The 27,874-nt window shown below is 48.9% G+C and overlaps 1 protein-coding gene across 2 annotated transcripts in view; it reads right to left on the bottom strand.

Annotated features, from left to right (window-relative positions):
* Positions 1–27,091, bottom strand: part of ATP1A3 (ATPase Na+/K+ transporting subunit alpha 3) — a 31,059-nt gene extending 3,968 nt beyond the window's left edge. Inside the window, exons 1-17 of one of the 2 annotated variants that reach the window (XM_043992131.1) lie at positions 26,912–27,091; positions 20,485–20,613; positions 20,006–20,065; positions 19,583–19,786; positions 18,414–18,527; positions 17,951–18,085; positions 17,602–17,719; positions 8,817–9,085; positions 7,995–8,193; positions 7,730–7,839; positions 6,979–7,113; positions 5,822–6,014; positions 2,809–2,984; positions 2,539–2,675; positions 1,472–1,622; positions 876–1,044; positions 279–433 (exon numbers count right to left, since the gene is read on the bottom strand). In XM_043992131.1, coding sequence (XP_043848066.1) covers positions 279–433; positions 876–1,044; positions 1,472–1,622; positions 2,539–2,675; positions 2,809–2,984; positions 5,822–6,014; positions 6,979–7,113; positions 7,730–7,839; positions 7,995–8,193; positions 8,817–9,085; positions 17,602–17,719; positions 17,951–18,085; positions 18,414–18,527; positions 19,583–19,786; positions 20,006–20,065; positions 20,485–20,613; positions 26,912–26,917 — 2,460 coding nt within the window. In that variant the 5' untranslated portion in view covers positions 26,918–27,091. The remainder of the gene's footprint in view (positions 1–278; positions 434–875; positions 1,045–1,471; positions 1,623–2,538; positions 2,676–2,808; positions 2,985–5,821; positions 6,015–6,978; positions 7,114–7,729; positions 7,840–7,994; positions 8,194–8,816; positions 9,086–17,601; positions 17,720–17,950; positions 18,086–18,413; positions 18,528–19,582; positions 19,787–20,005; positions 20,066–20,484; positions 20,614–26,911) is intronic. The other variant, XM_043992132.1, reaches the window with a different exon arrangement.
* Positions 27,092–27,874: the final 783 nt, after the last annotated feature.

The raw sequence follows: 27,874 nt of genomic DNA, 5'->3' as shown, positions 1-27,874 counted from the left end.
TGTCCAGGAGAGAACGGGGAGCCACCTCTGTGAGTGCCCACCTTAGCCAGCTTAGCTAAAATGAGAAGTCTCACCTAGTTTGGGTGACCCAACAAGGTCTTGAGAAGGATGACTTAATGGAGTCCCTACCTGAGCCAGGTTACTCTAGCACCCTCCTCCAAGCTCAGCACCTTTATGGGATTTTCAGGCAGACCCACCCCACAATGACTCGCCATGAGCCACAATGATGGGCCTGAGCTCCCCACAGCCCTTTGGGGAAGCTGAGCAGAGGGTCTCACCATATCCGTGCCCAGGTCAATGCAGAGGATGGTGATGGTTCCCAGGGGTAGGGGGATATTTGCCATGATGAACAGAAGGAAGGGGGTGATCTCTGGGATGTTGCTAGTCAGGGTGTAGGCAATGGATTTCTTCAGGTTGTCGAAGATCAGTCGGCCTGAGGAAAGGAGTTCACAGGAAGTCAGACAAAGGAGCTTGGCCTTCCTCATCCCCTTCCATCACTACCTCCTTTCCCCAATCTCCCAATTGTCCTCAAATTCTTCCAATGACCTGGCCTGAGGCCATCCCTATTCTCATGGAGGATGGGGGTGGGGGAGAGATAAGGGAGGCTCAGCCTCCTCAGCTCGTGTATAAGCACAGAGAACCCCAGAAGGGAACGGGACTTTTGGCTCATTCATATAGTCCTTCCCACTCCTTTTGACAAGGAAGGAAATCTTAGACACCCAAAGAAGGGCCCCCAAGGATTCCGAATCATAGAACATGAGAGCCAGAGAAGACCAATCTCGGAGACCACCTAACCCAACCCTTTCATTCTGCATCTGGGGAAACCCAGTGAGTCAGTTGGCAGAGCTTGGCCTCCATATCTCCAATGTCCTTACCCTCCTCCACACCCGTGACAATGGAAGCAAAGTTATCATCCAGCAAGATCATGTCCGCCGCCTGCTTGGAGACATCAGAGCCAGCAATGCCCATGGCCACGCCAATATCCGCCTTCTTAAGGGCAGGTGAGTCATTCACACCATCCCCGGTCACTGCTACAATAGCACCCTGTGGGGAATAGGGTGGGGGGGGGGAGGGAGAGGGAGGCAGGGACTCAGGCTTCCAGGGTTCAGGCCCTTGTCTCACTTCTGGACCCAGGCACCTGGACCTCCAATGCCTTCCCTCTTCAGGGACCCAAGTGTCCACTGTTGGGGTCTCTGAGGGCTTAGATACACAGTATTCAAGATGTTCTCCTCTTAGGGGTTAGGGCATTACACAACATAGCCACTATGGATTTCACTATTGACCCAACTTGTCCAGTTGCCTCAGGAATCCAGAATTCTGTTCTTCCAGCCCAAAGTAGCTAGGTTCCCACCCCCTAGTATTTAGAGCCTTTGCCTTTCTCATAGACCCAGGCATCTGGGCCCCCAGCCCATGCTCCCTTGGTGGCTCAGGCCTCCTGATCTCCCCAAGGCCCAGCTATGTAGGCTCTCACCTGTCTCTGGCAGCCTTCTACAATGATGAGTTTCTGCTGAGGGGAGGTTCGGGCAAACACAATCTCTGTGTGGTTCTGCAAGATTTCATCAATCTGTTCTGAGGAGAAATCCTTCAGGTCTGTGCCGTGGATCACACAAGCCTTGGCATCCCTGCACAGGCACAGAAGATTTGGTGAGGGATGCCCCAATCCTGGGCAAGGGCAGGAGAGGGGAGAGGGTCTGAGGAGGAGGCAGGGGGAGAGAGAAGGGTTAACAGAAACAGAATATGAGGAGGGAAGCAGAGAAAGGGAGGGAGGGAAACAGACACAGAGAGGAGGAGGTGCAGACAAAGGAAGATTGAAATTAAAAGGAAGATAAAAAGAGAGGAGGAGGGACAGGCAGATAAGGACAAAAAGGAAGAGAGTCTGACAGATCAGAGATAGAGGGAGAAAAGGATCATAAAGCTAGAGCTGGAAGTGTCCTCAATGACCATCTTATCCAACCTCATGTTCTGATAAAGAAACTGAGGCCCAAAGAGGTGACTCGTTGAAGCTTACAGTGCTATTAGGTAGTAGTATGGATTTGAGGCTAGGTCATGAGAGACAGAGAGACACAGAGACAGAGAGGAGAGAGACAGAGACAGACATAGAGACATAGAGACATAGAGAGACCAAGACAGACAGACAGACAGACACAGAGAGACAGAGAGACAAAGAAAGACAGAGACAGAGAAACAGAGAGAGACAGAGAGACAGAGACAGAGACAAAGAGTAGAGAAAGAGGAGAGAGAAAGAGATAGAAATAATGACAGAGAAAGGGGGAAAGGAGATAGAAAAATAGAGACATAGAGAGATATATACAGAGAAATATATAGAAAAGAAAGCTATGGAGAAAAAAACACTGTGTAGAGAGGAAGCAGGAGGTAGACTCAGCTGACCAAACCAAGCAGAGAGAACAGAGACATGAGGCAGATCCAACAGCAGCATCAGAATCAGTCAGAGGGGTATCAAAGGAAGATCCCAGGAGTAAAGAAAACAGGGTAGAACTGGGCAGAGGCAGTGGGTCCAGGGTAAGGGTGTTCCCTCACCTGGGATTGACTTGGCTCACGGGTATGTTGAGCCGGGCAGCAATATCTTCCACAGTCTCATTGCCTTCAGAGATGATGCCCACACCCTTGGCAATAGCTTTAGCTGTGATGGGATGGTCACCGGTTACCATGATCACCTGCATAGCAAAGGAGAGGATAGAGGTCATGGCCACACCCCTTTCCTTTTACTCTGCCCTTCACCCCAATGAACCTATCTCAGTTCCCTCCACCCTCAGCCACTGCCCCTCAGGACAGACATCCTGGCCCCACCTTGATACCAGCACTTCGGCATTTGCCCACAGCATCTGGGACAGCAGCTCTGGGCGGGTCAATCATGGACATGAGGCCAACGAAGCAGAGATTGTCAGTGGTGAAATTGACATCATCACAGTCGAAAGCAAAGCCCTTGGGGAATTGTTCCTCAGGCAAATAGTAATGGCAGAATCCTAGCAGTGGCCGGAAGAGATATTTAGAACTTAGGATCAGGCCCCACATCCCCTCCCTGAGGACCTACATCCCCAACATGCAACTTCCCACTAACCTCTCAACATCTCAACCTTCCAATCTCCTAACTCCCAATAGCCAAATTCTACAACCTTCCCACCCCCCTATCCCACTGCAGTTCTCAATATTCCTCTCTCCCATTGCTGTCTTCCAAACCTGCCTTATCTCACACTCTTGAAAGGTTTACAAGAGCTCCTTCCTCACAGCTGCCCTGTGAAACTAACTGTGTGGCTATCATCACCTTCATTTTGTAGCTGAGAAAATGGAGCATCTGAGTGATTTGTCCAGAGCAGTAAATGTCAGGACCATGATACAAAACCAGGTCTCCTGACTCCAATAGGCTAATGACCTGTCCCCTACTCCCAGGTTTCCAAATCTCTAATGCTCAACTCTTCAGTAGTCTCTTCCTCTGACTCTCAACTCCCCATCTTCTGAGTCCTACAACTATCTTATTCCTTTAGTCTACACAATTCCCCAGTCCCTTATCTCCCAACTCTGCAGCATGATCCCCTGGCCATCTCCTTAGCCCCTCAACTCTGATGCCCTCTCTCTTATTCCCCCAGATTCCCAACTCATCATTCTCAATCATTGTATTCCTCAGTTTCCTAATTTCTTATGCCTCAGGCCCCCAGCTCCCTAGCCCACCTTCCCAACTCTTCATCCATCCAGGTTTCTAATCCTTTAAATTCTAATCCCCTAGTTGCTCAACTTCCTTAGTTCCAACCCCACATTTTCCCAATTTCTCATTCACCCAGTTACCCAACACATCTCTCAATTTTCTCTCCTAGTCCCAAACTTCTCTTTCTCCAGCTTCCCAATCACTTAATTGCCAAACCCAATGATCTTTTCTCAGTCCTTGTCCTTCTCAACCTATCTGTAGTATTTGATATTGTTGACCGTTCCCTCCTTCTTGGATACTCCCTTCTCTCTGAAGTCTCACAATACTATTCTCTCCTGTTATCTGCTTAGTCTTGATCTCCTTGACTGGATTATCACTCACTAACTGTTGTTGTCCCCTAAGGCATCTCTCTCTTTTCTATGTACCATCTCTCTTTGGTGACCTCATCAACATCAATGGGTTTAATGATCATCTTTATGCAGGTGACTGACTCCCAGGTCTATGTATACAACTCTAATCTCTCCCCGCCCAGCTGAGTTTCAGTCCCACACCACTAACTACCTAATAGACATTCCAAATGGGATGTCCCAAAGACATGATAGATTCAACATATCCCAAACAGAACTCATTGTTTCACCACCACTACTGCCCATCCTTCTTCCAAACTTCCCTACTTTTTGTCAAAGGCACAACCATCTTTCTAGTCAAAGTCTTGGTGTTAGCCTTAAATCTTTACGCTGTCTCATCCCACACATCTGCCAAATCTTGTGTTTCTGCCACCACAGCATCTCCTCCCTCTCATCCCTTTTCTCCACTCACATATCCACCAACCTTGTTCAGGTCGTCAGCACCTGTCCCCTAGATTATTGAAACAACTTAAGGCTTCCCCACTTTGCCTCAGATCTCTCCCCACTCCAGTCAATCCTCCACACTGCTGCTAATGTGATTTTCCCTAATTGCAGATCTGGCCATGTAACTTCCCTACTTTACAAACTCCTGTGGCTTCCAATTGCCTCTGGAATTGAATACATCTCATTTGTTTAGCTTTTAAAGGCTTTACAATTTGCCCCCAACCTATTTTGGGGGGGGGGGGGACAATGAGGGTTAAGTGACTTTCCCAGAGTCACACAGCTAGTATCAGGTGTCTGAGACCGGATTTGAACTCTGGTCCTCCTGAATCCAGGGCAAGTGCTTTATCCACTGTGCCACCTAGCTGCCCCCCAACCTATTTTTTAACCTAATTTAACACCATTCCCTATCTCAGATTTTGCAATTCAGTCCAACTAGCCTTCCCTCTTTTCCTCATACATAGCAATACATCTCTCTTCTCCATTTTTTTGTACTAGCTGTCACTTATGCCTAGATATATTCCTTCCTCATCTTTACCTCACAGAATCTCTTTCTTCCTTCAAGATTCAGCTCAAGCATGACCTTCTACTTGAAACCTTTTTGTAAACCCCAATCTGCTTAGTACCCTCCCTCCCTAGCTACCTTGCATTTATCTCATTTGTATTTATTCTCTATATAACATGCACTTTTTTCTCCCATTAGAATGTAAGCTCCTTGAGAATCAGGGTTATTTCAATATTCATATTCCCAGCTTCTAGCATAGTCCTTGGAACATAGTAGGTGTTTGATAAAAGTTTGTTGATTGATCTTCCCAGTTTCCTAACCTCCCAACCCCTAGGCTCCCAACTTCTCATTCTATCAGTCTTCCAGTTTCCCTATTCCTCAGCCACCCAATTCTCTACTTCCTCATCCTTCTGGTCCCAAATCCCCATCCTCCCAGTCCCCCAACTTCAAAACCTCTATTTCTCTAGTCCCCCAACCTGTATCCCTCAGTCCTTTATTATCCAATTTATCCTGTTTATATCTTGTTAGTACACAGTTGTTTGCATGCTGCCCCCATTGCCTTTCCTTGCATACCCAGTGCTTTACATAGTGCCTGACACATAGTAGGTGATTAAGAAATACTGACTTGACTACAATTCACCATTCTCCCAATCCCCTATTCTAACAACCCTCCAACCCCTCTGCTCCCCAACTTCCCAGCCCCAGTTTCCCAATAATATAAAATGCATCTCCCCTGCCCCTCACCCCCAACCCCAGTCCCTTGGTGCTAAACCAGAAAGTGAAGACATGGGCTAGGCTGAGTCATACCAAGCACCCGTTCACCCAGCCCGCCCAGCTCCAAGTAGGCATTCTGGAAGGCCTCTTTGAGTTCATCATCCAAGGTCTGCTCTTTGCCCTGAAGCAGAATGGTGGAGCATCTGTCCAGGATCCTCTCAGGGGCACCCTTCATCACCAGCAGATATCGATTGTCATTGGGGTCCTCTGTCTCATGGATGGAGAGCTAGGAAGGTCCAGTGAACAAGTAAAGGATGGTACTTGGTGTACACACATTCCCCCATCACACCCTTTCCACACCTCACTCTCTTTGTGTGTCTTTCCATCCATCTACCTCTCTCTTTTTCAATATATTTTGCCTCACTCTTCATCTCCTTATCTAATTGTCTGTATCTTTCTCACTTTCTCTATCTCTCTATATCTTTGTCTCTCTTCACTTCCCTGACTTGGCACCTATCAATCTTGATCTCCCTGTCTCTGTATGTCTTTCTTGTATTTCCACCTCCCTGTCTCTGAATCTATGTGTCTCGACCCTTCTTCCTACCTCTGTCTATGTGTGTGTCTCTTTACCATCTTTGTGGAAAGAACACTGGGCTGGTGAGGGGAGAGGAAAGGGAGTCAGGACACCTGCATTTTAAGATCAGTTCTTTCCCCTTGACTCAATGTGGACTTGTTTTGTTTTGTTTTGTGGGGCAGTGAGGGTTAAGTGACTTGCCCAGGGTCACACAGCTAGTAAGTATCAAGTGTCTGAGGCCAGATTTGATTTCTTTCTTTTTTTTATTTTCTTTTTTCTTGGGCAGGGCAATGAGGGTTAAGTGACTTGCCCAGGGTCACACAGCTAGTAAGTATCAAGTGTCTGAGGTCAAATTTGAACTCAGGTTCTCCTGTAAAGCCAGATTTGAACTCAGGTCCTTCTGAATCCAGGGCTGGTGCTTTATCCACTGTACCACCTAGCTGCCCCTTCTTTATGAACTTGAATAAGATATTTCCCTTTTCTGGGTCTCTCTTTCTGTATCTATCAAATAGTTCTTAGTGGTAAACTTGAAGTAGGTTTCCCTCTTTCATTGTTGGTGAAGTTAAATGGGATTCCTGCCCCTCATTCCTGGTCACTGTTGGTGGAGTTGAAGTGGATCAATCCTCACATACCTAGTCATTGTTGGTGGAATTGAAGGAGATCCATCTTCACATACCTGGTATTTGTTAGTGGAGTTGAAAGGGATCTCAGCCACTTTTTTGTTCCTTTCCCGCATCAGTTTCACAGAGCCAGATGACAGTTCAATACACTTCAGAAGGGCTGACTCAGAAGCATCTCCTGCCACATCCCTCTGCATGAAGGGTAGGGGTGGGGGAACAGAGAAGGGGAAAGGTCATCGGAAACAGTTGCTAGGTTAGCCTGGAAGCATTGAAGATGGAAGCAAGAAATGAGGAAAGGGACTCAATCCAAGGGAAAGTGAGCAGTGCTAGGGAAAACCAGTTGTGATTGAGGGGAACTAGGTCCTTGGAGTGGAGGACACAGCTAGACAGGTATAGGTGAGCACAGCTAAAGGGGGATGGGGGGGCACATAATGGAAGGGGGTGGACACCCAGATGGACATGGGGGAGAAAAAGAATGATTGTGGAAAAATAAAGGTCATAGCCGGGAGGGAATTAGGGGCAGTGAAAGCTGTGGGAAGAACTCTGAATTGGGAATCATGGGACCTTAGTCTAAATCTCAATTCTGCCACTTACTAGCACTTCAGCAAATCACTTAACCTCTCTGGATCTCAGTTTCCTCATCTGTAAAATGAGGAAGGTTGGACAAAATGGCCTTTAAGGTCAATTCCAGTTATTTCTCTGTGAACAGTCTAAACCTAGCTATAGGGGCTGGGCTTGGGGGCTGGGTTTGAGGACCTCTAGTGAGTGGAAGAAGGTAGGGGGAGAAGATCCCTAACCCAGTCCCACCTTGAGGACAGGTATGTTGTCCTGGCCTCCCTTGAAGACGGCTCGATTGCAGAGGCCAGCAATGTGAGACAGGGCCACCCAGGTGTGGGAGCTCTTGTCGAATGAGGTTCCTGTCAAGGGTAGAAGGAGAGATGTGGAGTCAGGGTGGGGCTCAAGCCCCATTCTCCAGATTGACATTGTAGGGCCAGCCTCCCTCTAGGTGCCCTTATTCCCCCAGCTTTCTCTCTGTGTTTCCCCAGTCCCACAGCCAGAGGGTCACAATCACCAGACTGGTCCTCAGTGGTGTCTGCCTCATGGATCTGGTTGTCAAACCACATGTGGGCAACCGTCATCCGGTTCTGGGTCAGAGTTCCAGTCTTGTCTGAGCAGATGGTGGAAGTGGAGCCCAGGGTTTCCACTGCCTCTAGGTTCTTTACCAAACAGTTCTTCCGGGCCATGCGCTTAGCGGTCAGTGTCAGGCACACCTGGAGAGGAAGGAGATGCTGTGTCCAGCTGCCCAGCCCCTGCCCCTCTGGGGAGCCTAGACATCTGTTTCAGCAGCTCCTGTCCTCTCTGGGGACACTAGGGTCTGCATTCCAATGTATGCCCTTCTCGAGGACTAAGGCATTTTTTCCTCCCAAATAAGTCTTCTTATTGCAGATGCAGAATTTGCACTCTACCAAGGGACTCTGTCCCCCTTGAGAAGGGAAACGTCCTTCCTCTTCAGGAGCCAGACTGTGTGCCACTGGGGACCCAGAACACTCTATTTCCTCCCCTCCCAATCTCTTCCAATGATCAGGCATATAGTTCCCTAGACTCAGACCCTCTCAGGAATCCAGGCATCTTGTCCTCTCCAATACTATTCCCCGGAGATCCAGACTTCTAGCTGTACAATCTGACCCCTTTCAGGGACTGAGTTGTCTATTCCTCTAGTCACTCTTCTACCCAACTTCAAAGTGACCCATATGGCCTGATCCTCCAGCCCTCAATTCTCATGACTTCAGGTATTTATCTATCCCATTCTAGGTGGAATCAAGGGGACCTAGTCCTCTAGCCCCTACCCTTTCAGGAACCCAGATATCCCAGAGCCCTCAGGGAAAGCCCTTACAGTGACAGTGGCCAGCAGACCCTCAGGCACATTGGCCACAATGATGCCAATGAGGAAGATGACAGCCTCTAGCCAGGTGTAACCAAGGATTAAGGAGAGGATGAAGAAGGAAACGCCCAGGAAGACAGCCACGCCTGTGATCAGCTGGATGAAGTGTTCAATCTCAATAGCAATTGGAGTCTTGCCCACCTCCAGACCTGAGGCTAGAGTTGCAATTCGACCCATGACAGTCCGGTCACCTGTGGCCACCACCACACCTCGAGCCGTGCCTAAAGTCCAAACCAATCAGTTAGAGAATGCACGAACAGAAATAGGGACAATCCAGTGAGAAGAGAGGGCTCCACTGAAGGAGGTAGGGTCTCAGGGAAGGAAAAATTGGGAAGCTCAGGAAGGGGCAAAAGGTTTCCTGATGGAATTGGGAAGCTCAGGAAGAATACAAGAGGTTCAGGTAGAGTATGGGAGTGGGGGCATTTAGTGAAGGGGATGAAGACTCAGTTAAAAAACAGAGGATCAATGAGGGGAATGAAGCAAGGGGATTCAATATGATAATAAGCCTCCCTGAGGGCATGGAGGTCTCAGTGGGGGATGGAGGACTCAGTGAGAATATTGGAGCTCTAGTGGGCTAGGCAAGGCTCAGGAAAGACAATAGGGGCAGTGAGGATATGGAGGCTCAGTGAGGGAACTGGAGTGTTCAATGAAAAGAATGGGAATTCGGTGGGGACAGGAGGAGGCTCTGAGGTGGGCTAGAGTTTACTAAGGGGAAAGGGGGCTCAGTGAAGGGGATATGTTTCAGTGAGGTGAGGGGGTTTCAATTGGGCAACAGTGAGGCTCAGTGGTGGGCTGAGGACTTGGCAAGAGAAAGGGTGATTTGGTGAAGGATATACGGGTTCAGTGAGAGAGATGTGACCTTAGTTAAAAGATGAGGATCTGGGCAACTAGGTGGCATAGTGGATAAAGCACCAGCCCTGGATTCAGGAGGACCTGAGTTCAAATCCAGTCTCAGACACTTGACACTTATTAGTTGTATGACCTTGGGCAAGTCACTTAACCCATATTGCCCTGTCCCCCCAAAAAAGATGAGGATCAGTAAGGGGAATGGGGCAAGGGAGTTCAATGAGATGATGAGCTTTCATGAGAGCATGGAGGTCTTAATAGGGTGATGAAGACTTAGGGAGAATATTGGAGTTTGGTGAAGGAAAGGACTCAGGGAAAAGCATAGGGTACCCCGTGAGGGGGGAAGATGTTCAGTAAACAGGATGGGAGTTCAGTGGGAACATGATGAGTCTCTGAAGTGGGCTGGGGGATACAGTGGAGAAATGGGGAGTTCAGTGAAGAGGATGGAGTTCAGTGAAAGGGAGAAAGTAGGATGAGGCAGTGGTAAGGCTCAGCAGGTGAACTGGGTATTCAGTAAGGGAGATGGGGAACTCATTGAAAAGGATGTGGTTCAGTGAGGTGATGGGTAATGATGGGGCAGTGATGGGAATGATGGGTAATGATGAGGCTTGGTGGTATGCTGCAGACTTAATGAGGGAGCAGGGGTCTGGTAGTGGGCTAGGGATTTAGTAGGGGAATAGGAGATTCAGTGAAGGGGAGGGGGTTCAGTGGGATAATGGGGGGTTCAGTGAAGGCTATTGGAGTATAATGGGAAAATAGAGGATAAGTATTGGGTTGGGAACTCAGTGGGGAAGTGGGTGCTCAGTGTTGGGCTGGGGATTCAGCAGGGAAATGGGTGACTCAGTGAAGGGGATGGAGGTTCACTGAGGATGACGAGGGTTTAGTTAAAAGACTGGGGTAAGTGAGGGGAATGGAACAATGGGGTGTTAGTGGGAGGATGGGTCTTCATGAAAGTCTGAGTGGGGCTAAATAGGGGGATGGGGCTTAGTGAAGGTGTGAGACATCAGTGAGTAGGAGGTTAGCTTAATTTGAGTAACAAGGGTTCAGAGGGGGATGGTGGAGAAAGTGAGAGAGATGGATGCTCACTAGGGAGAATGGGGAACGAGTCAGAGAAGTTAGGGACTTAAGGAATAGAGAGATCAATAATAGGAAAGATTGTTTAGTGAGGAGGATAAGGGTTTAGTTAAGGCATGGGTGGAATGGATGGACAGGGGCTTAATTGAGGGATGGGGGATGAGTGAGAAGGAAAGTCATAAATAAGACAAAGTTTAGTGAGGGGACTAGAGGCTTATGAGAAGACAGGGCTTTATGAAAGCATGGGGGACCCACTGGGGAAGATGGAAGGACAATGATATGGAAGATGGGAGACCTCAGTGAAAAGTGGAGATTCAAAGGGGATGTGGTCTCCCTCAGAAGATGAAGACTCAATGAGCAGAATAAAGGTTCAGTTTATGTGTTGGGGGAGGGGTTAAGAGTAGATGAGGGGAATAGGTGACTAGGTAAGAGAATAGGCACTTAATTGTATAACTGGAGGCTCAGTAAGTGAGGAACAACTGGGGAGATGAGGGCTCAGGGAATAGGGACTCAGGAAGGAGATAGAAGCTCTGAGACTAAGATGCTAGACCAGTGGGGGTGAAGGGGTTTAGTGAGGAAGATGGAGGGCTCAGTGACATGATAGGGATATAACTCAATGGACTGAGAGTAATTTAGTGGGACATATGTCCCATGACAAGATGAGGTGTCATTGAACAGATGGAGGATTCAGTGAGAGGGATAAAGGCTCGTGTAAGGCCTCCATGAGAACATGGGGATGTAGGGATGTACACTGGGAGATTGGTAAGAGGAAGACTGGCTTAATGAGGCCATAGGAGCTCATCATGGGAGCTCAGGGAGAGGGGGAGGACTCAATGAGATGATGGGTGTTCAGTGAGGGAATGAGGCTCAAATGAAGAGCTTGGGAGCTCAGTAATGGGAATTTAGGGGTTCAATAAGAAGCATGGGAAGCCTGGTAAGAAAGGATAAGGGTAGGAGCAGCTAGGTGGTGCAGTGGATAGAGCACTGGCTCTAGAGTCAGGAGTACCTGAGTTCAAATCTGACCTCAGACACTTAACACTTACTAGCTGTGTGACCCTGGGCGAGTCACTTAACCCCAATTGCCTCACTAAAAAAAATTTTTTTAAAGAAAAAATAAGGGTTCAGTGAGGAAGATAAATTTCAGTGGAAATATGGAAGCACAGTGACAGTGATGACTACCCAACCAAGTAAATGATGGGTTCATTGAAGGCTACTGAGGTAGGGGCTGAGGAAGAGAAATGGGGACTCTCTGAAGGAATGAGGAGCTCACTGAGGAATATGGGAGTGTCAGTGAATGCATGGATCAGGCTCTTCCTCATGTCCTAGAGTAAAGTGAGGAGGACAGTGCTTCAGTGATGGGAATACAGGCTCGGTGAGTAAGATGAGGGAATAAAGCTTAGCCAGAGGGATTAGGGGCTCGCTGTGGAAATAAAGGGATCACTGATAGGGGTCAGGTTCAGTGAGGAGCCTGGGACTTCAGTGAGAGGGACAGAAAGCTCAATAAGAGAAAAGAAACTAAAGAAAGTGAATGACATCTCACTGAGAGGAGAGGGGCTCCATTAGGGGATGGGAAGCAGAGTTAGGAATTATAATGCCCTCAGTTAGGGAAGCATAGTGAATTGCATACAAGTCTATTGGGGCTTTAAGGGCCCCTTGAAGGAAATGGGTACAAAGGATGAAGTACTCAATAAGGGGTGTGATCAATGGAAGGAAGGAGGAGTAAAATGGCTGGGAGAACAGTGAGGAGGGATGGAGCATCATCATGGAGGGAGACATAATGTTGGCTCAGTGAGAATGGCAGAGGCTAATGGATAGTTGTGATTGGATGAGGGGATGGAGTCTTGGTGAAGATGATGAAGGCATAGTGATGGGAGAGTGTGACTCAGCAACTAAATAGAGGTATCCGAGAAAAATGAGTCTAGATGTGAGAGATGTAGGCTCAGTGAGGGGAACGAAGGGGTTCAGTCAGAGGGACAAATTGTTTGGTGATTGAATGACAAGAATAGTAACAGGAATAGATATTCAGTTCGAGGGATGGAAGGGCTCAACGAGCGAGATGAAAACTAAGGGAAGGGGATGTGGGCTCAGTGAAGGAAAAGTCATCTCAGTGAATAAAATTGTGGCTTAGGAAAAAGGCTAGACTTCAATTAGGTGAAGGAGAAATAATTTTGGAATCAGGACCTGGGTTCAAATTGCAACTCCAACACTTATTAAATATGTGACCTTGTAAATGTAATTTTGCCTCCCTGGGTCTCAACCTCCTCAGTGATAAAATGAGACTTGGATCTTGGCTCCTGAGATATTTTCATCACCTACGATCCCCTGTTCCTATAACTTCAGTGAATAGCATAAAGTCTTAATGAGGGGAGGTTGGAGAATCGGCGTGGGAGATGAGAGTTCAGTGAAGGAGAGCCAGGTTTAATGAGAGTTATGGGATTCTGAAGGTATTAGGATTCAGTGATTGGAATGGGGAGGCCAAATGAGAGGGATGAGAACTTTAAGAAGGCATAGGGAGGGGCAGCTAGCTAGGTGGTGCAGTGGATAGAGCACCGGCCCTGGAGTCAGGAGTACCTGAAATCAAATCTGGCCTCAGACACTTAACACTTACTAGCTGTGTGACCTTGGGCAAGTCACTTAACCCCCCATTGCCTCACAAAAAAAAAAAAAAAGAAGGCATAGGAAAGGGTTGGAGACCAAAGGAAGGTATTGGTATGGTGTTAGAATACAGGCTCAGTCAAAGCTCAGGGTGTTTATGAGGGGGATACAAATGCAGGAATGGGAAGGAAGTGTCAGGAAGTGGGGGCTAAGAGGGAGAGTGGGAGGCTCATTGATGGAGATGAGCACTTGGTAATAAGAATGGGCTTCAGTTATGGAGAGAGATTTTATGACAGGATGAGGGCTCAGTGAAAAGCACTGGGGAGCTCATTGAGGGAAATGTGGGGTTTAGTGAATGAAATAGGAATTCAAGGATGGGGATAAGGTTCATGGAGGGGGGCAGCTAGGTGGTGCAGTGGATAAAGCACTGGCCCTGGATTCAGGAGGACCTGAGTTCAAATCCGGCCTCAGACACTTGATACTTACTAGCTGTGTGACCCTGGGCAAGTCACTTAACCCCAATTGCCTCACACAAAAAAAAAGACTTCATGGATGCTTAACTGGGGTAATGGGAAGCACAGCGAAAGGATCAGAGTAGAGAGAGAAGATAGTGGTTCAGCTGGGGGATGTTTGAAAGTGGTCAAGTAAAGGAACTAGAGTTCAGTGAGGGCCATGGGGGCTAAGTGATGTCAGTAAGGAAAATAGATCAATGCCAAGAATGGAAACAGTAGGGGAAATGAGGGCTCAAGAAGAGTTATAGGGACTCACTGCGGGGATGAGAAGTAATTGATGTGGTGGGGGTTCAGTGATTGAAATAGAGGATAAATGAGGGGTAGGAAACAGTAATAGGGATGGCGATCGGTAAAGGAGTCATTGGAAAATGGGGACTCAGTGGAGGAGATAGGCTCAGTAAGGGAGATGGGGGAATATTGGGGAAGTGGGAGATCATTGGAGGCAGTAAAACTCACATAAGTGAGAGGAAAGGGGACCCAGTGATGGTAATAGGGATCAGTGAGGGGATCTGGAGTCTAAATTAGGGGGTGGGGGATTATTGAGGAAGTGGGGAGTTGGGGAGGTGATAGGGAATCAATGAGGGCATTAGAGTTCAGTGAGGTGCATGGGAACTCAATGAGGTTAAATGAGGGGGACAAGGTCTCAGTGACAGTAAGGAGAGATAAGTGAGGGAATATGTATGAGGACTCAGTGGATGAGAGAGAATCAGTAAAGGAGATGGGGCATTATTGGGGGAATGGGGGTTGGGTAAGGGAAAATGTGGATTTGCAGGGGAATGGGGGCTCAGTGAAAGGGATGGGAGTCCCGTGAGGGGGGAATAGAAGTTAAGGAATGGGGAAAGACACTCAGTGATAAACATGAAAAATCATTGAGCTGACATAGAGGCTCATTTAGGGGAATGGGAGATTATTGGGGGAATGGGAGCTTAGTGATAGTGACAGGGAGTTAGTGAAGGGATTAGAATTAATAGAGGTAGATGGGGTTCAGTGATGGAAATGGAGGTCAAGTGAAGGGGATAGGGGCCCAGTAATAGTAATAGGGGATCAGTGAAAGGGGAATGGGGGATTTATGGGGGAATGAGGACTCAGTAGGAGAGATGGGGCTGAGTTGGGGGATATGGATATTCAATGAGGAGTAAGGTATTATTTGGGGAATTGCAGCTCAGTGGTGGAGATAGGGGTCAGTAAGTGAAATGGTAGATCTGTAGAGGGAATGGGGGCTCAGTGAGGAGATAGGGGCTCAGTGATGGTTGTGGGTGCTCAGTGAGATGATGGATTAGTAGAGAATGGGGGCTCACTTAAGGAGAATTCAGTGAGAGAATATGTCTCACTGGGGGAATGGTAGCTAAATGAGGGTGAAAGGAGCTGAGTCTTGGAGATTAGACTCTGTGATCACTGTAAGAGATTAGTGAGAGAAATAATGGATTTGGGAGGGATTGGAAAACCAGTGGGGAATTTTATAGCATGAGAGAGTATGAGGTCCAGTGAAAGGAACTAAGGGAAGAAGCTAAAAGTCAGGGAGGGAGGGATGAGTATGAGGAATGATGTAAGGAGGATGAATATGAGGGAACTACGAGGAATGCAGTTCTGTAATGAGGAGTAGGGTTCAATAAAAGCATTGGAGGCTCCTTAATGAGGATGATGAAGGCTGTCTTTAGTTAGGAAGTATAAAGAATTAATTGTAATTGGTCCCCACAGAAGCCCAGTAAGGAAGATGGAGGATCAATGAAAGGAGTCCAGTGACAGGTATAGGGAACTCAATGAGGGGGCTGAAGATTAGGTATCCCTGAAGGCATGGTGGTTTTAAAGGAGGGGATGGAGTCTCAGTGAAGAGGAGAGTTCAGTGAGGGGAACACATAAAAGGAATGGGATACTCGGGAGTAAAGGAACCAAGGCCAAGGATGGGATGTTCAGGAAGGGGGCAAAGGGATCAGCGATAAGGTAAATTTTTTTTTTTGTGGGGCAATGGGGGTTACGTGACTTGCCCAGGGTCATGCAGCTAGTAAGTGTCAAGTGTCTGAGGTCAGATTCAAACTCAGGTACTCCTGAATCCAGGACCAGTGCTTTATCCACTGCACCACCTAGCTGCCCCGATAGGGTAAATGTTAAGGATAGAAGGTAGAAGAATGTTGACAATGGGGGCTCTGTGAGAGGAATGAGGACTCTGTGAATAAGAGGAGGATTGAGTAAGGATGATGAGAACTTGGTAAAGAAACATGGAGCCCGGTAAGAGGGTGGGCATTCCTTTGGGGATGTGGATAGGGAACAGAGAATTAGTGAGTGGATGGGGGCTCCAAGTAAGTAACTCTGTCAGGTGATGAACTCTCAGTTAAACATATGGGGGAATGGGGCAGCTAGATGGTGCAGTGGATAGAGCACCGGCCCTGGAGTCAGGAGTACCTGAGTTCAAATCCGGCCTCAGACACTTAACACTTACTAGCTGTGTGACCCTGGGCAAGTCACTTAACCCCAATTGCCTCACTAAAAACAAAACAAAACAAACATATGGGGGAACTAAGTGGGAAATCCTGGAGTGAGTAGGGTGGAGGTTGAGGGAGAACCCCAAGAAGGACACTGGATTAGGGCTTAGTGAGGCTTGGTGGTGGGCTGGGGACTTAGTAGGGGAATGAGGGGCTCAGTGAAGGGGATGGGGTTCAGTGAAGAGGAGGAGGTTCAGTAGGAAGTGAGGAGGATGAAGCCTCACCTATGGTGAGGCATCATGAAATAATGGCTAGAGTGCTGGACTTGGAGTCAGGAAGACCTGGGTTCAAATTTCACATCAGGCACTTCAGCTTCATGACTGAAGGATTTATTTATCCTTCAGTTTCCTTATCCATTAAATGGACATAAAAATAGTATATACCTCACAGAGTTGTTATGAGAATTAAACTAGGTCATGTATAGAAAGTGATATATAAATGAGAGTTATTACTGTTATTATCAGTGACCAGAGAGAAGGTTCAGTGAGGAAGATGAGACTTTGATTAAAGTGGGGGCTCTATAAGAGATGTAGGGTGCTTGGTGAGGGGGATGGGGCTTCAGGGAATGGGTTGGGGACTCAGAAAGGGTGATGAAATTTCAGGGAGCCAATGAGGCAGCAGTAAAGGAATAGCAAGTACAGTAGAGGTGTATGGGGGGTTAAGTGAGGGGACTAGGGCCTCAGACTGGGGCTGAAGGCTCTGTAAGTTTCAGTGAGGTGACATTCTCAGTAAAGGAGAGGAAGGTTCAGTGAGGATGCTAGGTTCAGTAAGAGAAATTGGGTCTTAGAGAGTGGTTAAGAGCTTCATGAAAGCGTAAGGATGGGGCTCAGTGATAGGCTGGCCCATCAGTAAAGGGGAATGGGGACAAGTAGATAGAATAGAGGTTCAGTTGAAGGATAGTGGCTTAGTGACGATTATGAGAGTCCAGTGAAGGACTTAGGGCTCAGTGTATTGGATGGGGGCTTGGTGTATTGGATGAAAGCTCAGTTAGGAGAACAGGAAGCTCATTGTGGGGATAGAAACTAAATGAGAGTAATGAGGGTTTATTGGGGAGATGATGGTTCCAGAAAGTGTGGGGGCTCTGCCATGAGGATGGAGGTTTGGTGGTGGGATGAGGGCTCAGTAAAGGAATTGTGAGTAGAGTAGGATGCTCAGCTTATACCAGTCCCATTTGCCTCCCCTTCCTCCCCTTATTAGTCCATGCATCAGTTTTCCCTGGAATGTTCCCACCTTCCACACAATTGGTGGAAAAGAAGGTGATATTCCTGGTCTCCAAGGGGTTGTCATGTGTACAGTCTGGGGATCGTGTCTGGGGCTCAGACTCGCCAGTCAGAGAGGAGTTATCCACCTGGAGAGAAAAGTGTAGTAAATAAGGAGGGATTAAATAGGGTCATGCCAGAACTGTTGGTGTGGGAGGTAGGCCAGCTGTCCCTGTGGACAGGAATGCCTAGAACCCTCAGGCACCAGGAAGTCTGAGTCCCTGGGTAACTAGGGGCTGGGACACTTGAATCCATGAAGGTGTTGGGAATGGGGAGAAAAGGCTTGACTCCTTGAGACTGGGGATGAGGTTCTGGCTCACCTTGCAGCCATGTGCTGAGATGATCCTGAGGTCAGCTGGGACTCGGTCCCCACCCTTGATCTCAACGAGGTCACCAACTACCACCTCCTCTGCATTCACCTGCATCTTCTCTCCCTCTCGGATCACCAGGGCTTGCTGAAGGGAGTATGGGGGGAAGGGCAGGTGAAGAGAAGTTAAAACCCTTTCCTATCTGGTCCTGCTCTTAGCTTATGGCCTCATACTGAATGCATCTCCCTCTGGGGGTCCCCAAGCCTCTATTTATAGATTCTTCCCATGTCCTCTAAGCTTCACTTCCATCTCTAGCCACCACTTCCAGGTCCCCCCATCTCTGATCAGGCTCAATTTTTAGCTTCAGCTATTCCAGACTTTCCCTTCTGTTCCCCAACCATCAAAGGCTCCAACTATCACCAAGATCAGAGCCCCTGCCCCCACTCCAGCAGACCCAACCTCAGGGGCCCCTAACCTGAGGGACCATGTTCTTGAAGGATTCCATGATTTTCGAGCTCTTAGCCTCCTGGTAGTAGGAGAAACAACCAGTGATGATAACCACAGCAGCCAACACAATGCCCAGGTACAGCTGAGGGAAGGAAGCCACCCACAGGTCACAGAGATGTCCCATTTCATATGCATGACCCATGTCCTGTGTTTGCCCCCTGAGCGTTCTATGTCTTCTGCATGAACTATATCTCTGGCAGCTCCCCACATGCGTGTGCTGTATCTTCAAGTATGTGGGCATTGTGCCTGCTTATGTCCCTCGATCATCCTGGGTCCCATTCACATCCATGTGTTATGTAAATGAACATTTCATGCTTTCTGTCCATCCTAAGTATGTCACCCCACATGTGTGAGGTACACATCATGACATTTAGAACTGGATGGGACCTAAAGGTTCCTTCTTCCAGCCCCTCATTTTAAAGATGAGGCAACTCAGGGGCAGCTAGGTGGCACAGTGGATAGAGCACCTGCCCTGGAGTCAGGAGGACCTGAGTTCAAATCCGGCCTCAGACACTTACTAGCTGTGTGACCCTGGGCAAGTCACTTAACCCCAATTGCCTCACCAAAAACAAAACAAACAAAAAAAGATGAGGCAACTCAAGCCTAGATAGTTTAAGTGAGTGACCTGTTATCACACAGTTTCTGAGTACCAGGGCTTTGCACCCAGGTCCTCAAACTCCTAATCTACTATGCCCACTTATTTTATAAGCCCACATAAGCCCATGCCCTGTCTCCTGTGCATGTGTTCTGTGTGTATACAACATACATGTAGACCACATGTATATATGCACATGTCCCATAACTTCTAGTATGCCCCACATAAGTATATGTCTCATGTCCTGTATGAGTGTCCTGATTAAGCACTTCCTAGATGTCCCCCATATCCCAAGTGCGTTACATAGCTCCAATACAGATATCTCCCCATTCCATGTGGGTTATGACTGAGTCCCATGTGTAAGCATGTTCCATGCCCACTGTCTTTTGCGTCTCTCTCGGGTCTTCCACCTTTCCTAGGCATCCCCTGTGCTAGTGTCCTGCACCTCCCTCCATTCACCTGCCACATTCCATGTTTGACCCTCAGGTGGGTCTCTTCACCCCATACAAATCTCATGTCTGTTTCATCTGCCCTGTACTCACATTGTCTCCTGCAGGGTCATCCTCAGTGCCTGCCTGGATGCCGTAGGCTAGGAAGCACAGTATAGCCCCAATCCACAGCAGGATGGAGAAGCCCCCGAAGAGCTGTCGGCAGAACTTGACCCATTCTGGGGTGGTGGGGGGAGGCGTGAGGGCATTGGGTCCATCTCGGGCCAGGATCTCCTGGGCTTTGCTATGGGTCAGACCCTAGAAGACACACATCTCAAACAGCCCAGCCCTGCCTTCAAGGACCTTCTTGTGCCCAGACCTTCAAGGCCCCAGGGTCCATACCCCAAAACACTCCATCCATTCAGGGTCCCCTAAGATCTCAATTCCAGCTTCTGCTCTACTCCCTCCCTTTCCCCACCCCGACCCCTCATGCTGTACCCAGCATCAGTCCAAGGTCTCTAAGCATCCGGGTCTTACCTGGACGCAGTCTGTGTTGTATTTTCGACAGACCTCTTCCACTGACATCTTGTGCTCTGTCTAGGGGACAGGAGAGGGCGAGGTTCCAATCAGGCCTCAATAGCCCAAGGGACACGGCCAGAGAGAAAGAGGAGGGGTCGGAGGAGGGCCAGAGGATAAGGGCGTGGCCTGGCAGGACACCAGGAAGAGCTGAACCTCATAAAGGGCGGCAGAGGTGAGGGGAAGCACAGGCTTATAGATTTAGAGCTGAACAGGACTTTAGGGACCCTCCGGTCCAAACCCCTCATTTTAGAGATGAGGAAAGTGAGGCCCAGGGAGGAAACACTTGTCCAAGGTCATATAGTTAAGTTGGTGACAGATCCGTGTCTTCTGATTCCACAGCAGCACTGGGCCAGGAATGGGGGAGACTCAGGAAGGGGAGGGCCGTGGAGGAAAGGGGGAGGGGCTCGAAGGACCGGCCTCCATGGGTCAGGGCTTACCATAGCCACCTCCTTCTTGAGGTCATCCAGGTCCCGGCGTTCCTTGGCCGCCTTACTCTTCTTGGGCGAGCCCTTGTCATCTTTCTTGTCCTGCGAGGTGGCGACACGATAGCTGTCAGAGTGGCCGCGCTGCGGGCGAGAGGAGGTGACAGGGAGGGACGCCCCCACAGCGCCCCGCGCCTCGGCTCTATCCCTCCCAGGCAGGCTTTATCTCGATCAAGATCTCTCAGATTGTCTCTTCCATCCCTTTGTCTCTCCGTGTGTGTGTTTGTGTGTGTGTGTGTGTGTGTGTGTGCGTGCGCGCGCGCTTTCTGTTCCTCTCTTTCTGTGTCCTTCTCTGTCTTTGTCTCCGATTTTGTACCTCTCTTTCTCTCTGTCTCCCTCTGTCTTTTGATCTCTCTGTCTGTGTCACTCTGTGACTCTGTGCTTCTTTGTCTCTCTTCCCCTGGTCTCCCTGTGTCTCCCTCGGAGTATCTCTGCATCTCTCCCTCTCCGTGACTCCCGTGTATGCGTGTCTCCTTTGTTTCTCCTCTCTGTGTCTCCCTCTGCCCTTTTCTCTCTACTGATGTTTTTTTCTTTCTCTCTCTGTGTCCTTTCTCCTTTCTTTCTTTCTTTCTTTCTTTCTTTCTTTCTTTCTTTCTTTCTTTCTTTCTTTCTTTCTTTCTTTCTTTCTTTCTTTCTTTCTTTCTTTCTTTCTTTCTTTCTTCCTTCCTTCCTTCCTTCCTTCCTTCCTTCCTTCCTTCCTTCCTTCTTTCTTTTCTTTTCTTTTCTTTTCTTTTCTTTTCTTTTCTTTTCTTTTCTTTTCTTTTCTTTTCTTTTCTTTTTTGTGGGGCATTGAGGGTTAAGCGACTTGCCCAGGGCCACACAGCTAGTGTCAAGTGTCTGAGGCTGGATTTGAACTCAGGTCCTCCTGAATTCAGGGCCATTGCTTTATCTACTGCACCACCTAGCTGCCCCCTGTGTGTCTCTTTAGATCCTTTTTCTCTGTGTCTGTGCCTTCCTACCTCTCAGTGTATCACTCCCTTTCAGCCTCTGTGTTTCTGTCTCTTTCTGCCTCTTTTTCTCTGTCTGTCTGTCTTCACTGTGTATTGTTCCCTTTCACTGTCTCTGTCTCTTTTACTAAGTGTCTCTGTCTCTGTCTCTCTTTTGCTGTCTCTGCCTCTAGTTGGAATACACATAAATGCCTATATTACTACCCTTTCTCTCCCAGACTAACACTTTTGGGCACATCATCCCATCTTTGTCTCTGGGCCTCTGTTTCCCCATCTGTTGGCACCCAAGCATCATTTAATGTTCTCCCCCCACCCCCAGCTCCACTGCTCGTCCTCCTTGAAAAGATATAAAGAAATATGAAAAGCTAGTCTGAGAGATAGAGACAACAGAGACATAGAGAGAGACAGGTGGTCAGAGAGACAGAGAAACAAAGAGAAAGGCAGAGGTAAAACAGAGAGGGGGTGGGGAAATAAAGGGGGGAGGGGTAGATCCTGTCTTCTCCTCTCCAGCTGGGCAGGATCCCTAAGCTGGGAGGAATCCAGCCCAGCCCAGTACTTCTCAGGCCAGCTCATCGGCTTCAGGGATGCTAATCCCTTGGTGACCTTACAGAGAGACATGGGGAGAGGGAAAGCAATCTGCCCCCCTCTACACACACACACACACACACACACACACACACACACACACACACCTAACCCTCTCCAGTCCCTCAGGTGCTGGGATGAGAGAGGCAGGTGACTCATCAGGGGCACTTCCTACTCCTGCTCTGTGCCTCAATATTCTCATCTGTGAAATGGGGTCAATGGTTGGAGGAGAAAGACTCTGACATTGTATGAGAGACATAGGATGACAAGAAAGGACATAGAAAAGGAGACACAAGGGGAGCAGAGAGATAGGTTGACAAGAAGAGGCAGAAATTCGGGAAGAAAGGGAGGGGCAAAGAAACAGAGAAAGGCAAATGGAGATACCGGGAGACAGAAAGACAGAACCAAACAAAAGAGAAACAAAAGGTAAAAAAGAAACAAGAAAAGGCAGAGATGCAGAGAAAAACAAGAAACACAAATGGTCGTGGAAAATCACAGAACCAAGAGAGATACACACAGAAGGATGCAGGGAAAGACAAAGATGGACACAGAGATAATGGAAGAGACAGAGAAAGAGGAGATAGCAATAGAAAGAAATGAAAGGGAGAACAGAGATAGATATAGAGTCAGAGAGACAGGTAGTCAGAACAACACAAAGAGAAATAGGGAGATAGAAACACACAGAAAGAAAGGAAAATGGAGACAGAGACAGACCAAGAAAGAAGAGGTCGAGATGTGATATGTTCACATTTATATAGGGCTTTACAGGAAAATGGAGACTCAGAGAGAGGCAGAGAAAGAAAAACCAGAGGGAGAAGCCAGCTGTCAGTATGCAGGGAAGAGGAGGACGAAAAGGTCCTTCCTAGAAGAAGGGGAGGTCTGGCTACTGGCCAACCCTGCAGCAATACTGCACCTTAGGAGAGTGGGGGCCCTGGAATCGGGCGTTAATGAAATCTGTGGATTCTTAGAGTCCCCACAATACACAGGGAGAGAGAGACACTGGGAAGATGAAAAGAGGGAAGGGTAAATCTCTGAAAAATGGAAAGACGGAGAGACATGGGTAGAGAGGGATTCAGACGCTGAGTGATTGTGAGAAGAAAAGACAGATACTGAAAGGCAAAGATAAAGAGAAAAGCACAAGTGAGATGGAGAGATGGAAAGGTGGAGAGAAAGACCAAGAAAGGAAAATAAACCTTGGGGATCAGAGGGACCTATAGAGAAAAAGACAAGGGCATGAGTGGTGGAAGATAGAAGACAGACACTGAATTTCAGTGTTCCATTACCTCCCAGCCCCCTAAACCTGGCCAGGATCCCTGAGGTAAAGGGGGCTGGAGGATAAGGACATCTGGAAGTCTCCTTGAACAGGGGACCCTGGAGACAAGGCTGGAGGGTAATGGGATGACTACTCAGACTGAGAAAAAGACACAGATGGAGAAACAGCAGGGTACAAGGAGAGACTGAGAAGGTGGAGGAGGGGGAGAGAGGGGGAATATGGCAAAGGACAACCCAGGGGATGCCCAGCTATACAGCTCCTGGCTCAGTGTGTGTGTGTGTGTGTGTGTGTGTGTGTGTGTGTGTGTGTGTGTATTTCTACTTGACTGCATTACTGTCTCTTCTTTCATTTTCCTCTCTGTCTCTCTATTATAACTGTCTATTGCTACAGGCCCCCACCCTGTCTCCCCACTCTCTCTGACCTTCAGATTTCCGTTTCCTGTCCTTAATCTCCTAACCTTTGTCCCTCAGTCTTTCCCTTCTCCTTGGTGGAAATGTGACTCTGGAGGCAGAGAGACTGAGAGACAGATGGTGAGAGCTGGAGAGACAAGAAAGAGGCAAGCTGATAGGTGCAGAAAGCTGGGGACTGCAGAGAAGCAATGCAGGGGGGAGGGGGAGCTATTAAGACACAAGGACACAGAGGAGGAGGAAAAGGACACTGGCCTGGAGGAAGAGAACAACAGAGACACAGGGGGACCAAGACAGGGACACACTGTGTGGTGGAGAGACTGAAGGACAGAAAAGCAAGACAGATAGAGGGGAGAGGTAGACTGAGGAATTAGATAAGAGAGACTGTGAGGTGCACAGGTACGTGTTGGGTGGTTGCTGAAGCCTGCTCTCTGTCCCTCCCACCACCCTCTATCCCAGTCTTGATCTGCATCTGTGTCTTTCTCTAGCACTTAGAGTCTCTTCCTTCTCAGTTAACCTGTCTTTCTCCCCTTGTCCCTCTGTACCTCCTGATACCTTTTCCTAAAGCCACTCTGTATCTATTTCCTCATACTCTGTCTTTGTCTAGCATTGTCTGTCTCTCTGCATCTGACTCTCTGTCTCTCTGTTTCTGTCTCTCCTTTCAGCTTCTATCCCTATCCCTAGATATATAGGGATAGATTTTATATTCTTAGATTCTGTCTCTTTCCCTGGATTTTTCTTGTAATTGTTTGTCTTTTCCTCTCAGTCTCTATCCTATGTTCTTATATCAGTCTTTTTTCTCCATTATATTTTAGTCTTATTTCATCCATCTCTGTCATTCCAGCTCTACCTACCTGTGTCTCTCTATCTTTGTCTCTCTGTATCAATGTCTCCCTCAGACCAAGCCTCTCTGAGTCTCACTTTTCTATCTCTTGTCTTTTATTTGTAGGCATCTCAGAATCACATGCCTTTGTCCCCATGTCTTCTCCAATGTCTGTCTCTAGGCCCCTCCCCAAGTATCTCTGGGATTTTCTTTCTATGTTATCTGGTCCTTCTTCCCCTCCCCACTCCTGTTTTTGTATTTCTTAAAATCCCATAATCAGTTTAATTTCTTATCCATTCTCCCGATCTCACCATATTGCCTCCCCTCCCTCAGTCCCCCCCCCCCATTTCCCTCCCCTTGTCCTGAGGTATTGGAATTCCCCAATCCAACTTACCTGGAAGTCAAAAGCTCTCATTCCCCCCCCATCCCCTAAACCCATGTTCACCTCCCATTTTGATCCTCCTCCCCACCCCCAATCCCATCTCCAAGCTCATATCCATCCTCCATCTTTAGCCCACCCTCATTCCTGTCCCCATCCTCCATCTTTATCTCAACCATGATGCAGTGGGAAAAAGACAGAATATGATGACAAATGGACCCGACTCTGCTACCTACTAGTCTTGTGACCTTGGGCCAGTCCTTTCACCTCTGTGGGCCCAGGTTTATCATCCATAACTTGAAGAGGTTGGATGAAATAGCCTCTAAATTCCCTGTTATAAATTTATGAATCTCTGATCCTCATTCAAGCTGAGCTTTTCTGCTTCCCTCCGTTTCTCTGTGCTTCTCATAGTGTCATCCACCCCCAGATTTCATCTTTACCCCATCCCCATAATTTGTCTGCATTCCCCACTAACATTGACATAGCCCTTGAGGGTGTGCAGAATGCTCTCTACACAACAACCTTGTGAGCTAGGTCATGCAGCTATTACATATTAAAGATGGGAAGACTGAGGCCCACAGAGGTGAAATGCCCAATCCAGACACACATGGTGTCAGAGTCCAGATTCAAGCCCTGGCCTCTCCTGACCCCAAGGCCAGACTCTTTCCCTTACATCATGCTGCCATTCCTTTCCTCATCCTCCATTTGTAATTCCATCCCCATCACCCTTCTTTATCCTGATGTCCATTCCAAATCCTATCCCCTGTTCCCATGCTCCATCCCTATCTCCACCCCCATCCTCCATCTTTGTCCCAGTCCTCATCCCCTTCCTCTTGAAGGCCATTTTCCCCAAAGCCCCCAGGCTGAGGATCAGACAGAATGGGATCCGGGTCTGCAGAGGGGGTCAGGAAACCGAAGAGACAGCATCTGGTGGAGAGACCCACGGACAGAGGCAAGGACAAACAGACAAGGGCACGGGGACACGAAGCTCAAGGGATCTTGGGCACAAATGCTGATCTTGCTCCTCTCCTTCCCCTTCCCTCCCTCCCCCACCCCAGGGACAGGAACTCCCCCCTCCTGTCAAGCCCCCCCCCCTCCCCCCCCCCCCCCCCCCCCCCCCCCCCCCCCCCCCCCCGGCTGGGCAGCTCAAGCACGCATGGACACACACACACACATCCCTATCAACATCGGCGCACTGCAGAGCCCCCGACCCTGACGGTCCAGGCCGCAAAGGAGAGAGGGAGGTCATCTCTGATCCTCCCCCTTAACTCCCGGACTCTGCAGTTAGAGAGAGGGATTTCACACAGATGCACACAAGGTCACCCAGACATACACAGTCACATCCGCAATCCTAGCCACAGATGTCAAAGGCACCGGCTCACATATACACAATTTCACCGAGACTCACAAATGTCTCGATGACACTATTTCACTGAATCTCACAATGCAGCACACAGATACAAAAGGATGCACAAACACACAGCATCGGGTGCAAACAACATCTCAAGGCACACAGCTCCACGGCCCCACAATGTCATACACAGACCGCCAATGACACCCAGAGACACTCGACATCACACAAGCTCACAATGTCACTCAGACCCACATCTCACGCTCAGATAACCCAGTGTCCCAGACAGGCGCACAATGTCACACAGACCTACATCTCAAACACGGGCACGCAATATCACACAGATCAGAACGTGTCACACAACATCAGACAAACAGACAATGCCACACTCAGACCCACAACATCGCACACGGTCCCAAATCCCAGGCTATGGACACATAGCCCCTCAATCAATCAATCTGTCTGTCTGTCTGTCTCTGTCTGTCTGTCTCTATCTAGCGCTCTCTCTCTCTCTCTCTCTCTCTCTCTCTCTCTCTCTCTCTCTATCTCACACACACACACACACACACACACACACACACACACCCTCCGCCCCCCACCCCGGCCCGGGCACCTACCCCCATCCTGGCGGCTTCGATGGGCCGGGGGCCGGGGAACGGGGGCGGGGATTGGGCTGGGGACTGGGGGCTCGGGACTCAGGGCTTCGGGTTCTGGGGCTGGGGCTCCGGGTGCGGGACGCGGGGCTGGGCTCGGGGCTGGGTCCGCGCGTCCGCTGCTCGGTCCGCAGTAGAGGCCGCCCGCCCCCCGCCTCCGCCTCCTCATATGGCCGGGCGCACGGGGGGGCAGGAGTCGACCAATCGGAGAACTCGGAGGAATGAGTGGCATCCCGGGCCCCGCCCCTGGCACTGCAGCTGTCGTGGCGGCCTCCGCAGGGGGGGCGGGGCGGAGGGGGACAGCTCTGCGGAGCCCCCGCCTCGGGCGTCCGGGATGCCAGGCTCCCCGTCCCCGCCTCTTCTCTCTCTCTTTCTCTCTCTCCCAACCTCACCCCCCCCTCCCCGCCCAAGGGGCAGCCCTGGGAACCCTCTGCAGTGCGGGGAGACACTGAGAACGGCCTGCCACCCACACGGGGCAGAGACAAGCACCGACACAGAGACCGCGGCAAGACATGCAGAGATACAGAGACAACTAAAGAGAGAGATGCAGGGTCAAAAAGATAAGAGATTCACAGAGACAGTGATGGAGATAAATACAGGGAAGAGGGGACTAGACAGAGGGGGACCAAGAGACACAAAGGAAGACAGAGATATAAGGAGAGAGACAGTCATGCAGAGATACAGAGACAAGACGAAACAGAATAACAAAACTGGGCTAGACAGAGACAGAGAGACACAAAGAGAATTACAGACCCAGAGAAATAAGAAAAGACAGGTAGAGCTCAGGAGACAGAGGAAGTTACAGAGATAAGAAAGGATTGGGGGGGGGGGTGTGGAGACAGACACCAAGGGAGACTAAGACTGTGAAAGAGAGAAAAGAGAGAGATGCAGAGACACAAGGACAACGAGAAGAGACCATCAGATCTC

Source organism: Dromiciops gliroides, chromosome 3, assembly GCF_019393635.1.
Source record: "Dromiciops gliroides isolate mDroGli1 chromosome 3, mDroGli1.pri, whole genome shotgun sequence".
Lineage (NCBI taxonomy): Eukaryota > Metazoa > Chordata > Mammalia > Microbiotheria > Microbiotheriidae > Dromiciops > Dromiciops gliroides.
This window is presented reverse-complemented; position numbering and strand designations above follow the sequence as displayed.